Source organism: Rhinolophus sinicus, linkage group LG05, assembly GCF_036562045.2.
Source record: "Rhinolophus sinicus isolate RSC01 linkage group LG05, ASM3656204v1, whole genome shotgun sequence".
Taxonomy (NCBI): domain Eukaryota; kingdom Metazoa; phylum Chordata; class Mammalia; order Chiroptera; family Rhinolophidae; genus Rhinolophus; species Rhinolophus sinicus.
Window position 1 is genome coordinate 150,437,484 of NC_133755.1, and position 14,079 is coordinate 150,451,562.

The 14,079-nt window shown below is 41.5% G+C and overlaps 1 protein-coding gene across 2 annotated transcripts in view; it reads left to right on the forward strand.

The window, feature by feature from the left end:
- The first annotated feature begins 5,505 nt into the window (after nucleotides 1–5,505).
- The window catches only part of RNF217 (ring finger protein 217), a 126,757-nt gene continuing 118,183 nt past the window's right edge, over nucleotides 5,506–14,079 (forward strand). For both annotated transcript variants that reach the window (XM_019729507.2, XM_074333531.1), the window contains exon 1: nucleotides 5,506–6,495. In XM_019729507.2, the coding sequence (XP_019585066.2) occupies nucleotides 5,647–6,495 (849 nt within the window). In that variant the 5' untranslated portion in view covers nucleotides 5,506–5,646. The remainder of the gene's footprint in view (nucleotides 6,496–14,079) is intronic.

Sequence of the window (14,079 nt, forward strand, 5' to 3'; positions counted from 1 at the left end):
GCAGACCACTTTTTTCTTTAAAAATGTTTTGTTGAGAACTAAATACGTGCAGAATGCTAAGACCTGGGCTTCCGAATATAGGTAAAATATACTCCAGACAAGTTACATTGTTTCATAGATGTCAAAAAATTAATAATAAAGAAAAATATTGGGGAGAAATAATTACTTTCTTCATTGAATAAATTAGGAAAGTGAATTTTCCAGAGCTTAACACAGGATCTAATAGACAACCAGGAAATATTTGTTGAATTCAATTGTAACACAAATAGAAGGACTTGCTTTCCTTAATTATCATGAGTATGGATGCAAAGAATAGCTATTATTAACACCAAGGCTATAGCTCTGTTCAATAGATAAAACTGTTTCACTCTTTTTAAAAAATCTTCTTTTCCTCTTTGTTTATGCTGTTATAAAAGCAATACAGCGTTTTAGAAATTTTAGAAAGCAGAGAAGAAAATTATAACCACGTCGCCCTTATATAATAACTACTATTACCTCTGTCCTTACTTTATCATATACATGCTACCCAGTTGTTATCATTCTGTACATTACATTTCCCTGGCCTTTTTCACTTAACATAATTTTGTAAGCACTTCTCCACTGTTTTAAATACATCTCATCTCAATTACCTTTTACTTCTTCCCTAATTTGGAAGAGGTTTCCTTGTCCTTTTGCGAAGAAAAATCTCCACTCTTTTCAAAACTTTAAATGTTGTTATGTCCAAGTTCATCTTCGGCTCTGTTACTTTGATGTTTGATTAACCTGTCGTTTGGACAAAATGCTTCCCTTCACTGTGAATTACCCAGCTACGATGGTACTGAGGGCTGTACAAGAAAAGATTTATCTTGCTCTTGCTGACCCAACCAACAAAGCATTCCAGTCTCAGAGCCAAGGAGGAGTCAGGCTGTAAATTTTTCTGACTCTTGCTGTAAATAAAGCCTGTGTGGAGGAGGCTATGTCTTGACACTCCTTTCAAAAAGGGAAGTTGAGGAACAGAGAGAACTGCCTCTTTCTTCATGTGGCTACGTGCCTTGGGAAGAGGAGACTGGGGATTTCTAGATGACGAGCCAGGGCTGACATCTTTCTGGTAAACAAAAACCACAGTAGTGGAAACATTGAGTTGCCTTTAAACTGCAAGGTATTGGTGACACATTCAACACATTCAGTGAAGAGGGAACTGGTTCTCTCAGGTTAGGAAGGGTGGATTTTGTACTGTTAATGAAACTGTTCTGGCCTTAATACAAAGAGCATCCACAGTGTGAATGGAAAGATGGGGTTTCCTTGGCACAGTAGTCATTTGGGAATGAGTTTGGGCACTGAAAAATATGCACTTGTATTTTGGAAATGAGGAAATGGCAGCACAGACTTAGAAGTATTAACTATGACTGAGTTTAGTTCTGAACATTTTTAGAGCACTATTGTCATTAAAAGAGATAAAAAAGGAAATTCAAAAAAGGTCAGGAAGGGAATCTGTCAGAACCATAACCTCAGGAATAGAGAACCATTAACTTGTAGTCCTAAATTGTAAATATCCAAAGGGTCATCAACAGTCAATATTTGATTTTTCCCTTTTTATTTCAAAGAATGTGCCCATTAATTAAAAAGTGAGATGCTATTTACAGCATTTTTAATTTCCAAAAATCTCCTTAGAATGATTAGGGAAATAGTCTCTCTTGTATCCTCACTATTGATGGGATTATAGATCGGTGCTAAGTTTTTGTGATAATGTGTGTCCAAAGCCTCAGTAGCACATTTCCCTTTCTCTGAAGCAATTTAACTTTTAGGACTTTATGCTGTGGTATATTAAGAATGTACACAAATAATACATATTAACATATATTAAGTGGCACATACTTTCTTAAAATCATAAATTACCTAATATTTTAATAAAACAGAATTAGTTAAATAAATCATGGCACATCCATATAGCAAAATTCTTTATAGTCACAAATCATGATGATGTGCAGATGTTTTAATAGTGTGAAAAATGTTCAGACTATATTAGCAAGTGAAAAAAGGGCGAAAAAAAGTATATATAATTTAACGTATTTTAATACACACAGATGCAAACACAAGAATGAAATATATCAATATGTTAAAGTAATATCGTTTGTTATTTTGGGTAGTGGGGAGATTAAAGTTTTTTCTTTGCCTTCTTCCATCCTTCCCTCCTGCCCTCCCTCGCTTCCTGCCTTCCTTTCTTCCTTCCTTCGTCTCTTCCTCTCTTCCTTTTTTACCCTCTTCCTCCTACTACTTCTTATTCTTGGTTTTCTGTTTTTCAAGCATTGGGGCTTTCATTTTATAATTTGAAAGAATACACTGTTTTGTTTTATTTTTAACATTATCTCATGAAAATCTGCTAGTTGGATTTTCCTTAGGAAATTTAGGTGGAAAAAGAAAGAGAAATAGTTGTGTTCTTCTCTTTTCTGTTTGATGCCCATTTCCCCTAATAATCCCAAGCTGTCTTCCTCTGTGGGTGAAGATCGGAGAAAATAGGAAAGGGAGGGCTAAAGTCCACTGTATCTTTCATAAGAACGCCTAGAAAACCATTCTACCCTGTTCATTCCTCTTCTGGAAATAATTAAAAATAAGTAAATAAATAAATAATTTATTTTCATCTGTTTTGATAACTGAAGGACTTGTAGAAAGCAAGTAAAGTATTTGCTGTATAATTATTTCATGCCATTTTAAAATATTATGTATTTCTTCTCCACAACAGTTAAAAAAGAATTTTTGGTTAGCTTTAATTTGTATAATTGAAATGATTCACAGCTCTTCCGATATATTTTTCTAATAACTTAATAAATCTAGGCTCTTTAATTTTTCTAATTAATGTCTGAATGAAAATTTTCTAGGGAACCCAAACAAGTCATGAATAAAGGCCAGGGTAAGAAAAGTGGTAAAAGAAAAAAAAATAAGGGGTATAACGACCAAAAGCATAAGACTATGTCAATTGTCAAACTTGACACTGTCTCCTGATATTGAAGCCTTTGGTTTAGGGAAGGTACACAGCTTATTAAGAAATACTGAGAGTTGGAATGGGTAGTGGCAGCCAGGGCTTATGTTGTTCTAACAACTGTATACAGTCTGATGTGGAGCAGATGGTCTGAGTGTCAAGAATATTAAGCTTGTGATAGATAAATGACATTTATGCTATGGTAACTATTTTCAAACAATCCTTTTTAAAAAGTGAATCCTATCAACACAATCATAGATGCTTCATTCATTTCTTTTCAGGGGAAATTTATGGTGTAGAACTGGCATTTTTAACTTTGCATTTCAACTCTTTTCCATACTGCTGGTATCTCATGGATCCCAGATTGAACACCAGGTGATGCTGGGCCCATGACTCAGGCAAGTCTGGGTCTGTCTAGAGGGTGGAGATACAGCATGCCATGGTTCTGTTTTCACAAAGGGCAAATGAATCCTGTAGGGAGGAAGACATGTCAGTAAGAAGGTCTGAGAGCTATGGGACGCCTTCATGAATCCCAGCAGCGATTTCTAGTTGGTTCAGTGTCAAGGACAGCCCCTGCCAGTGAACTGAAACCTGAGTGATAAGGAACAAAAAGGTGGGTATTGCAAGAACAAATTCTTGGAACATCTATGACAAATGTGTGTGTGTGGGGGAAGGAATCCCAAAACTATAGGAGGACCTTGAAGGGTTTCATTGCTACGGACTGTATGGAGATATACTCGTATTTTTTTGTGTCCGTTATTGTTACTCTAGTCTTATTCTCAGCTGGTTGTCACTTGGAAAAATGACAGATTATTTTTATATCACTTTTGAAAGAATAGAAAAGTAGTTATCAGGTGGTATACACAAAAGGCACATACATGTGGGCTTCTTGTTCCTGACTTTACGACAATAAACACTGAAGGTATTATTTGGAGAAAAGAACAGTTAATTGGAAATCAATTACCTAAGATGAAAAAAATCCCTAAATAGCACTTAATCTTCCAAAAAAAGAATTGTTCATTCTTGGGTCAGACTGCTAAATGAGGTGGCAGTTAGACTGATAGATTGGATTTATCCCTTTGGGGTACAAGTGAGTGTTAGATACACATGATAGAAACTTTCTTTTGTGTTACACTGCTTTCTTAGTATTGCATAGCTAGTCACCTTTCCAGCATTTGTATCTGATTTGGAAAATATTTTAGAACAACCCAGCAACAGCTTCAAGATAAGATAAATTGTACACACTTCACAGCTCCTTCCTATTACATGAATGTGTAAATTGAATTCTCTCACAAGATGAAAAAGCAAGGGTTGGCTTCCCAAAAATGTTTTCGTTGGCTTTAGGGAACTAAAACACACCAGTCTGGGTGACTAATACTTCCTGTAAAATAAAGATAGATCAACACATAATTAAGTTCTGGCTGAAATATAATTGTTGTCCTGGAAACAGTTTTGGGGATAAATATGGTTATGCTAATAAAACATTCACATTTCCCACCAGTGATCCAATTTATTAATTAGGCCAGGCCATCTTGCTACCTTGTGCTATCCAATTTGAAATATTTAAAGGGTTAAAAATAGTTCTTAAAATAACAGTGAGGAAGAGGAAAGGGGGGTAATCTTAAATTAGTTAACAGCTCTTATAAGGATTCCAGTTGGAGGAGTAGGTTAAAATCGCTTTTTGTCTTATTAGTGGGTTTCAAAGATCCATCTTACCCCATTAGGCGGAAAACCGAGTTGTATACCGTATATCGCATGCAGTGTGAACTAAGAATTCCTAGCGTGATTTCTCTGAATTCTCTCTTTGGAGGACTTAAAAAGGGATGGGCCCAGGAGAAACAAGAGCAACCAAGTCCTCAAAAGCCAGTGTTTTCTGGTTCCAGCTCTGAGTATACAGCAGTTTTGTAGGAAGTTCTGCATAATGCGTAGCCCGAAGGACAGCCTGCCTGCTCCGAAGGGTTTTGTTGAGGCCGAGTGTGAACTCTGGGCGCGAGAGCGCATCACGACTTAGATCACAGCCACTCGGGGTGTGCGTGTGATTGAGCGCGCGGGTGCCTGCGCGCGTGTTTACGTGTGGGGAGGTGTGCGCCAAAAGGGTGGGGTGAGGGGCAGCGAGGACGGCGCTAGGTGAAGCAGGAGCAGAGGGAGGTCGCCAGCTCGAGGCTCTCCCCCAGGGGCCCCGGCAGCTCGCTCGCGCTCCGGCTGCACCTCCCGGTGCACGCCGCGGCGGCGCCACAGGCCCCTAGACCCCCTTGGACCACCGCCCTCCGGCCGCCCGTCCCGCGCGGCCCGCAGCGGGGACCAGCGATGGCGCGGGACTGACGGCCCCCTCCCTCCGGACCCCTCTGCCCCTCCCGGGGCTCGCGGGGGCCTCGGCGCCGCCCCGATCTGCATGTGGGGCGGGCGCACTCACGCCGGGAGCGAGCGGCCCTTGGCGCCCCAGAGGCGGTGCCCGGCCGCGCCGGAGGACGAGGAGGAGGAGCAGCGGGCTGGGCCCGGCTCCCCGCGCGCTGCGGCCCGGGAGCACGGGCTCCCCGGAGGGAGCTCGGGGCGTCCCAGCCCCGGAGGAGGGACCCGGAAGCAGAAGCGGAGCCGCGAGTCGAGCCGAGCCGCTGCCCCCGCTGCCCGCCGGCGCCGGGTGGGGGTCCCGGCGGCTGGATGGGCAGCGGCGGCGTGGGCCGCGGGCGGCGATGGGCGAGGAGCAGAGCACGGTGAGCGGCGGCAGGCCCCAGGAGGCGGGAGACCCCGCTGGAGGCGCCACAGGCCACCCCGAGCCCCCGAGGCCGCGGGGTGACAGCGCTGGGGCGCCGGGGCCGTGCGCCGCCTCCGCGGAGCCCAGCGCTAGTGGCTGCGGAAGCGACTCGGGCTGCGCGGACCCGAGCGCCCGGGAGCCCACGCAGAGCCGGGAAGCCCCGGGCTGGACGAAGAGCGAAGCAGCCGGGCAGCCCGCGGGATTGGCACTCACCGGACCCCTTAACCCCCAGACTTTGCAACAGCAGCTGGAAGAAGAGGAGAAAGCTGGGGACCGAAACGAGGGAAGGGGTGAACAGCAGGAGGCGCCCCTTGGAGAGGAGCCAGAATCCAGGACCCGTGTCGGGACCCGGGACGAACTGGTCCTAGACGTGCTGGGTCAGCGGCGCCCGCCCCCCGCCAAAAGACAAGTCTTCTGCTCCGTGTACTGCGTGGAGAACGACCTGCCCCTGGACCCCACTGCTGAGCACCGCTCTCCGCCCGCCTCGCCACCTCTCGCTCCGCCGGTGACGGATCCTCCCAGCCCCCGGCTGCCCCTCCCAACGGACCCCCTGTCCCCCGATGGCGGCAGCATTGAGCTGGAGTTCTACCTGGCGCCCGAGCCGTTCTCCGTGCCCGGCCTGTTGGGAGCTCCACCCTACTCTGGCCTGGGTGGGGTAGGGGATCCGTACGCGCCCCTCATGGTGCTGATGTGCCGGGTGTGCCTGGAAGACAAGCCCATCAAGCCCTTGCCCTGCTGCAAGAAAGCCGTGTGCGAGGAGTGCCTCAAAGTCTACCTGAGCTCCCAGGTAACTTCACCCCCTCTGTCCCCTCCTCTGTGCCCCATTCAGCATTCCAAATCACTGGCCAGAAAGCCCAGCTCTCCAGCTTCCTACTCACAGGAAGAGGTGCTGAGACACCCTTACTGAAGACCTCTATCAATTTCTCACATCTCAGCTGTTGTCCTAATGTCATTACTTAAGTGTGTTTTGTCCTCACTGGTTAACTTGACTGAAATTTAACTCTGCTCTGAGCTTCAGGATTTGGTTGGCAACCGCGGAAGGAACAGGGTACATGGTGAATTACCCTCTGCTTATTTCTTTTACTAGATTGAAAACAAGAGCTTGCTCAAACAGGAGGGCAGTGAGAGTGCCTCAGAGGCCTGGTATCCCAGAAACTAACAAATAGTGGGCATCAAATAAATATGTATCGAGTTGGTGATGCGAAAGATTGGAATGAAACCTGATTTTTAAATTTTGCTCCATTTATATGTTCCAGAAGAGTGTAATTTATTTGTTCCTTGGCCCTTGCCCACTTTTCAGTTTTCTTTTTCCACAGTAAAGTTGAAGTACTTTTCCTCACTCAAGTTTTATGCCAGCACAGTCAAAAAAAAAAAAAAAAAAAAAGGTTTAACAAAACAAGGGCTGGTGAAACTTTCTTCCTTAGCTCCTTGTTTAAAAGCTTGTGTTTTGTCTTGGAAAGCTTAGGAGTACATACAACAGAGCAGCTTTCCTTCACTGATGCGGTGAATGTGTTCTTTCAGCAGTTTTCAATCTGTTAGGGTTCTGCCAGTGTTTTGCACAATCTGGAATGCCCGTTGATCCCATGTCTGATTGTCCTAGTCCTTTCCATTTTTCAAAACCCTGGCTGTTCAGGTGCCAACTTTTCTGTGAAGCCTTAACACACTCTCCAGGGCACTGCTTATACTTTCAAAATACTTCTGCCTGTTTTGCATGCACTGAAGTTGTTCTTATGTGTCTGTCTATCTTGCTAGAATGTAGGGCAATATCTTATACTCCCTGTATGTGGTAGTTTCATGTTGAGTCTCTTTCCTGTAATAGTGCTTAATAACATTGGCTGAAATGGACTGACCAGTATTCCACACAGTGAGGCTCCTTTGTGTTTTGTGGTTAAACCACGCTTGTCTAGACTGAAAGAGTGTACCGTGCCCAATTGAAAATGCAAAAGGCAATTTAGACAGAATGGGATGTTACACAAACAGTATCTTGGCCGAGACAGTTGAGATTATCCAAATGTCTGTAAGAAACTATGATGTTTCTTTCATGCTTGATCCACAAACATGCTTAAAACAGGAGGAATGTCTGCTGCTCATTGTGGTAGTTTCTATGACATCACCATCAAACAGATATTGATGCCCCATATGCGAAGTCATGTGGGATTCAGACATTCTCAAGATATGGGCCCTGCTCCAAGGAAGTCACTGTGAGAGCAGATGTGTGTACAACAATACAAGGTAACATAGAATAAGATATAAACAGAGTATCAATACCAGGTAGCACTGAATGTTAAAAGCTGGATACAAATACAGAGGGTTTACAAGTTCAAGGGAGATAGGCATTGTGGGAACCTGTACTTGGCATTGCAGTTTGATTTCCTTAAGGTAGGCCCTTTCCCCAAAGCAGATACATATTTTTTGTTTTACTTCTGTGAGTTACTTTTAGCAAGTCAGTACCTTGATCTATAGTGGAAAAGAGAAGAAATGGGGAGTGGGAGGATGGCAAGGTGAGTGAATTATCACTGCAAAACAAAACCACTCATTTCTCTGAAGCAATGTAGTACCTGAAGGTTGTCTGCAATATTTATGATTGTATGTATGTTTCCGATCTTCTTCCACAGTATTGGACAGAACTTCCGATAAAGAAAAATATACTTTATGCAAAATAATAAACAACAGCAAAAAGATGAGTCACGCAGGCTAAGCGTGCTTCCACCTCAGGGTTTTGCACTTGTTCCTTGTGCCTGGAACATCCCCGATGCCATTGCATTCCCTTTGCTTGCTTGCTCCCCCTTTTCTCTTCAGGTCTGTATGCAGGTATCACCCGTATGGACTTCACTAATCACCCGTTTTAACGTTGAGCCTTACCCCACACTCCCAATCTCCTTTCCTCCTTTTTATTTTCTCCACAGCACCATCATACTCTCTCTTATTCTTCAGTAATTAATTTCCACGAAGACAGGCTTTTTCACATGATTTGTTCCTACTGTATCTTTAGCCCCTAGAATGTCTGACATAAACAGACATTCAACTAATAGTTATTGAGTTTATGAAAAGCTGAGTGACAAAGAAAGGATGAGATTACCCCCAAAAACCACAGCTGGGAAGTGGTATTCTGCTTGGGCACTAAGTTCTACTCTGACCTTCATGTTTAAGACACAAGACAAAGCAGACAAAACTAACAGTTTTGCTAAGTTTGTTATTAAACTTAGAAGTAAAGAGTTTTTAGATAAACTTTTAGCTTATACAAAAATGGCATTCTTTCAGTTGGATAAAAATAGGGATTTGTGGTTGTAATATTTCTGATCTGTGTTAATTCTAAGTTCCCCTCTGCTCAAAGGGTCTGTGTTACTATGTCACTTATCCTCTCTGTGCCTTAATTTCCTCATCCATGAAATGGAATTGCAGACCGTGATCTGTAATGACACACCAGTTGTGAAGCAAAACAAAGTCAAACCACAGAGTTGTTTTGTTGCCTTACTGAACCAGATCAAAAAGGTATAGTGAGTGCTTTCTTTCTCATTTTATAAGTTTCTTGGGTTCGACAGAAGCAAATCTATCAAGTCTAAACTTGCAAGACTCTTTTAAGACCTTTTAAAAGAAAATGATATATGAAACAAAAAGTTATTGGTGACCATTTTCACCATTTTTTTTAATCTGTGCCAAATAGTGCATTATTTAACATCACTTAAGAAAATAAAGCAGAGTCCCTATTAAGCATTTTATACAAACACTAAAAATCCGTGCTAAATGTGAGTTGTACTATTGCCTGGTTAAGTTAACTCTGTCCTATAAGGAGATGCTGAGTTCTTTAAAAGAAGGTATGAATGTGGATGTGGAAGGCAGGAACATGGATTTTTAGGTGATAAGTCTTATTTCCATTAGTGCCATGGACTGAATATGTGGTAAAGGTTGATGGGTAGGTGTCGTCATTATTTCAGTACTGATGTAGCAGATTAGGCAGTGTCTTAAATGCCTCCATACTGTCGTTTAAAAATAATAGCTTAATTTTTCAAAACATAGTTCTTTTCCAGTTATTACTGTGAATGGGGCTTTGGGGAACCCTTCTTAGTGGAGTGACATTACCGTGTAATAGGTACCATCCAGTTACCAGTCGTCAGGGTGAAGGTGTGAACTGATAAATTACCATCTTTGGCACTACATAAACGTTGACTGTGTACCATGAAAGAGACGATGGGAGTTGTGGGTTTATATTGCCTGGGTGCGTAAATCTTTGGTCCATAAAATTTAGAAGTGCATTTGCCAGTGTCCTATGTGTGTACGTGTGACTGGGGCTAACACAGAGTCCCAGGGATACCTGCAGTCTCCTACAAGTCACTAAGCCATTAAAAATGTTGCCCTTCTCAGCTGGTTTGGCCTTTCCCACACTGTCCTAGGAGGAAAGGTCATTGTCTTCTTTGTTTCGTAGAATGGTGGTGTGCTCCTTTCAGAAGTCCTCCACAAATATCTTTCTTGTATGATTTTGGTTTTAGACCATAAAATCTGTTATAATATGAAGTATTAATATTCAGTACGTTAGATAAAGACAGGAGAGAATTGGGCACACTAAGAGCTTTCTAAAGGTAACAGCTGTTGTGGCTTTCATCACTCAGCTTCAAAGTGGTCGCGATTGGCAGATGCCTGAGTTAGAATGTATACACCTGTCAAATGAGTATTAATAGAAACACGCAGCACATTTCTCCTACAGATTGTGAACAAAGCAGCTGCTCGATGGTAATGTCCTAAAGTGACTGTCTACTATAATCACCCTAGAATCAGTGACCTAGGGGTGAAAGCTTATGTATCCTATCATTAAACTCTGAGTCATCCAGGCTTTTACGGGTAAAAGTGTAACCTACTTTTTTCCCTTAAACCTTACAGCAACCTGCATATTTTTAGAAACTATTGTGTTCAGTAGTTTGAACGCAGCTGTCTTCACACAGGTGAATTCACAGGTCCTGTCATTACAGGTGTGATTTTGATAGTCCTGAAAAATGTGAAGAATAATATGAGACTGAAATCTGTTAAATCACCCTACAAATTTGAAAAGTGAAAATTAAGGCATATGTAACCTTAATTATTTTGTGTACAGAATGTGTGTGTGTGTGTGTGTGTGTGTGTGTGTGTGTGTGTTTGGGGGGTGTGGTAACACTTGCTTTCACTCCTTACTGACTCACCCTCATTTTCCTCTTCTGTCTCTAATAATGTCTCTTTAATAATTCTTTATTTCTCTTTAATAATTTATTTCTGTTTTCTTTTACTGTTCAAAATCTGATTTGCACTGGCATTTGATTCCTGTAGAGGAAACCCCTGTTGAGGGCTGAGCCAGCAGGACGGGCCGGGATGCCTGGGTGTCTCCCATCTCTTCCAGCTGTCTGGAGATGAGGCGACAGAGAGAAACCCTGCGTGTGCTCCACTTCCTAAGAGAGCTCAAATAACGTGACTAGTACGACTTACCTAAGGCAGCAACTCAAACCTTGAGAGTGGTGATTATTTTATTTTATTTTTCTCCTAAAGTTGAGCTCAGCTTTTATACTTGAAGGCTCTTCCTTACTCCTCATGAGCGTCAGAAAAAGAACATTAGAACTTGAACTCCCAGATTTTTATTAAGAGTTTTTGATGGGCAATGTGGACATACCTGAGTGATAATTTCTTATAATAAACTTATTCATTTATTAGTGTACCATTTATGCACGTAACAAACATTTATAACCATGTTGGCAGTATTTCTTCCCAGCTTTAGCTGGTGGCATAAGTAAGCTTTCCTTTTTAAGTGCCCAGAGAGCTGTAGGTCTCTTTTTCTCTTCTTCTTCCTTTCTGGGAACATTTTACTAAACTCGTTCTGGAACACCAGCCAACATTTTAGTAAGCACATTACAGTTCCTCCTGTTATGTTTAATCTAAAGTAATAAAGCCATACATTACTTCTTTCTTAATACACATATTTCTTAGAGCACTTTCTAATTGTTATAAAGAGAATATTAGTAAATATCTTGTTCCTTTAAAAATATTTGTTACCCTTACTTAAAAGAAAATATAATTTTTACTAAATTTGTTTTTGTATCATTCATGACAATATGGCAAATGTTTAAAATTATAATACTTTTAAAAAAATTGTTTATTTTGTTCAAAATCACTTTGACAGAAGGGTTTCATATGATAAACTAAATGGACCTTCCCAAATCAAGTTCTGTCTTAAAATAAAAATTCAGTGTCTATAGGAAAATAATTCCTAGAATATAGCATTCTCTTTTAACTTTACCAGTACTATTTGCCCCATCAATTTTGTGGTAAATTACACTTGAGTTTTTACGTTTCCACAAATAATAAGAACAACCCTTTGTTGAACATCTATACTCTAAGCATTTTTATACATATTTTATTATTTAATTTTAATTCACTTACATATTAAATATTTATAACATAACAGGCACTGTTTTGGATATTGGTTTAGGGAGTTTATCTATTAGGCTGGGGGGCAAGGGAGACTGACCATAAAATAAGTAAATTATATAGAAAGGGCTATAGAGAAAGAGAAACAAAGGAAGGGTGATAATAAATATTGGTGAGGGGGTTTTCTTTTATATGTTTATAGTTTTGGGGGGAGTTGTCAGGGATGCTTTATTTTACAATGGGACTTTTGAGCATAGCTGTCCATGACGGCAGTGAGGGAGCAAACCACCAGGGTAGCTAAGGGAATAGCAAGTATAGAGTTCCGGAGACAGGAGCATGCTTGGGGGTGTTCCAGGAATGGCAAAGAGATCCATGTACCTGAAGCATAGGGAATGAGGTGGGGAGCGATAAGAAGAAAACAGCAGGAGTGGGGAAGGCTGGACGGATAGGATTCTAAGGCCATAGAGAATCTGCATGTCCTGTGAGTGAGATGGGAAGCTAAGGTATAAAAAGCCTTTAAGCTAACCAGATATGATTTAACCTTTAAAAAAGATTACTCTGGCCCTTTGTGGAGAATATACTATTAAAGGAGTCAAGAATGTCAGCAAAGACATCCGTTAGAAAACAATGGCGGTCGTCCAAAGGACTGATGATACTGTTCAGACGAGGGTCATAAAGGTGAATATGGTTTGAACTGGTAGAATATATCCTGAAGAGAGAGCTGAAGAATTTGCTGATGACTGGATGTGGGATGAGAGAAAAAGAGTCATTGATGATTCAACTTTTGAGCCCAAGCAATGAGAAGAATGGGGTTGTCATTTAATAAGATGAGGAATACTGTGGGAGAGCTAGATTTAGAGGGAGAATCGGGAGTTCGTGCTAAGTTTCAAAAGCTGCTTAGACATTCATGAAGGGATGTTGAGGAGGCATTTGGCGTCTGGCATTAAGAAGGGAGAGCTGAACAGAAGATGGAAATCTGAATATTTTAGGCATGTAGGTGATATTAAAAGCCATGAGACTAGATGAGGTCACCTGGGGAGTGATAGTAGCTAGAGAAGGACATTGAGGATTGAGTTTGGGCATACCAGTGTTTACAAACATGGAGCCTGGAACATGGGAAAGAACCAACAAGGAGTCTGAAAGGGCGTGGGCCAGTTAGGCCAGAAGATAATTCAGGTAGAATGGTTAACCAGAAGCCAAACAAAGGCGGTGTTTTAAAAAAGAAGTGATCATCTTTATATAATACTTCTGATAGTTTCAACAGGATAAGGATTGAAATTTACCACTGGATTTCCCAACAAGGAGAGTATTTGCTACCATCATCAGTTCTGTTTTCATTGGCACTAGTGGGGTTGGCTTTCTGATTCCAGAAAACAGAAACAGCTCTATATCTGTACTGTAGGTAGTAGAATGTAATATGAGGAAACTCAGTTATAGAGACTGGATAACTTGCCCTATGTCACGTAGCTAGGAAATGACAAAGGTGGAATTTCAATTCAGGTCCATTTGAATCTAAAACCCATGACCTTTTAACAGACTATATATTTGTTATTATATTTGTAAGTTAAATATATGTATTTTATTTTTCCTTTAAGTTTATATCTGTGTTATACAAAATCACAAATCTTCCAGTCCAAGAAGAAGACACTTACCTGTTTTGAGGAAGTGGAATACTCGCACCCAAATTTAGATTCAGAGAAAGATTTCTACCAAACTCAACCTCATCTTCATGTAAAGAAATCAAGAGGAACTGAATGTAGAAAAGTTAGGATTTGACTTGCTGTTAAGTTTTAATGGCAGTATACTCTCCTATTTTCTTCCTAAGTCTATGGCCCTGCCTTTTGTTTCCATTTGAGCGTTCTTAGTTTACCACCTGTTGGTGTTTGTGTGGTCCTATCGTAAACCCTCTCTCTTCTCACGGGATGGGACCATCTCATCCCCTCCCATGGTGTCAGCTTGACTTCCAGATCTTTATCTCTAGCCC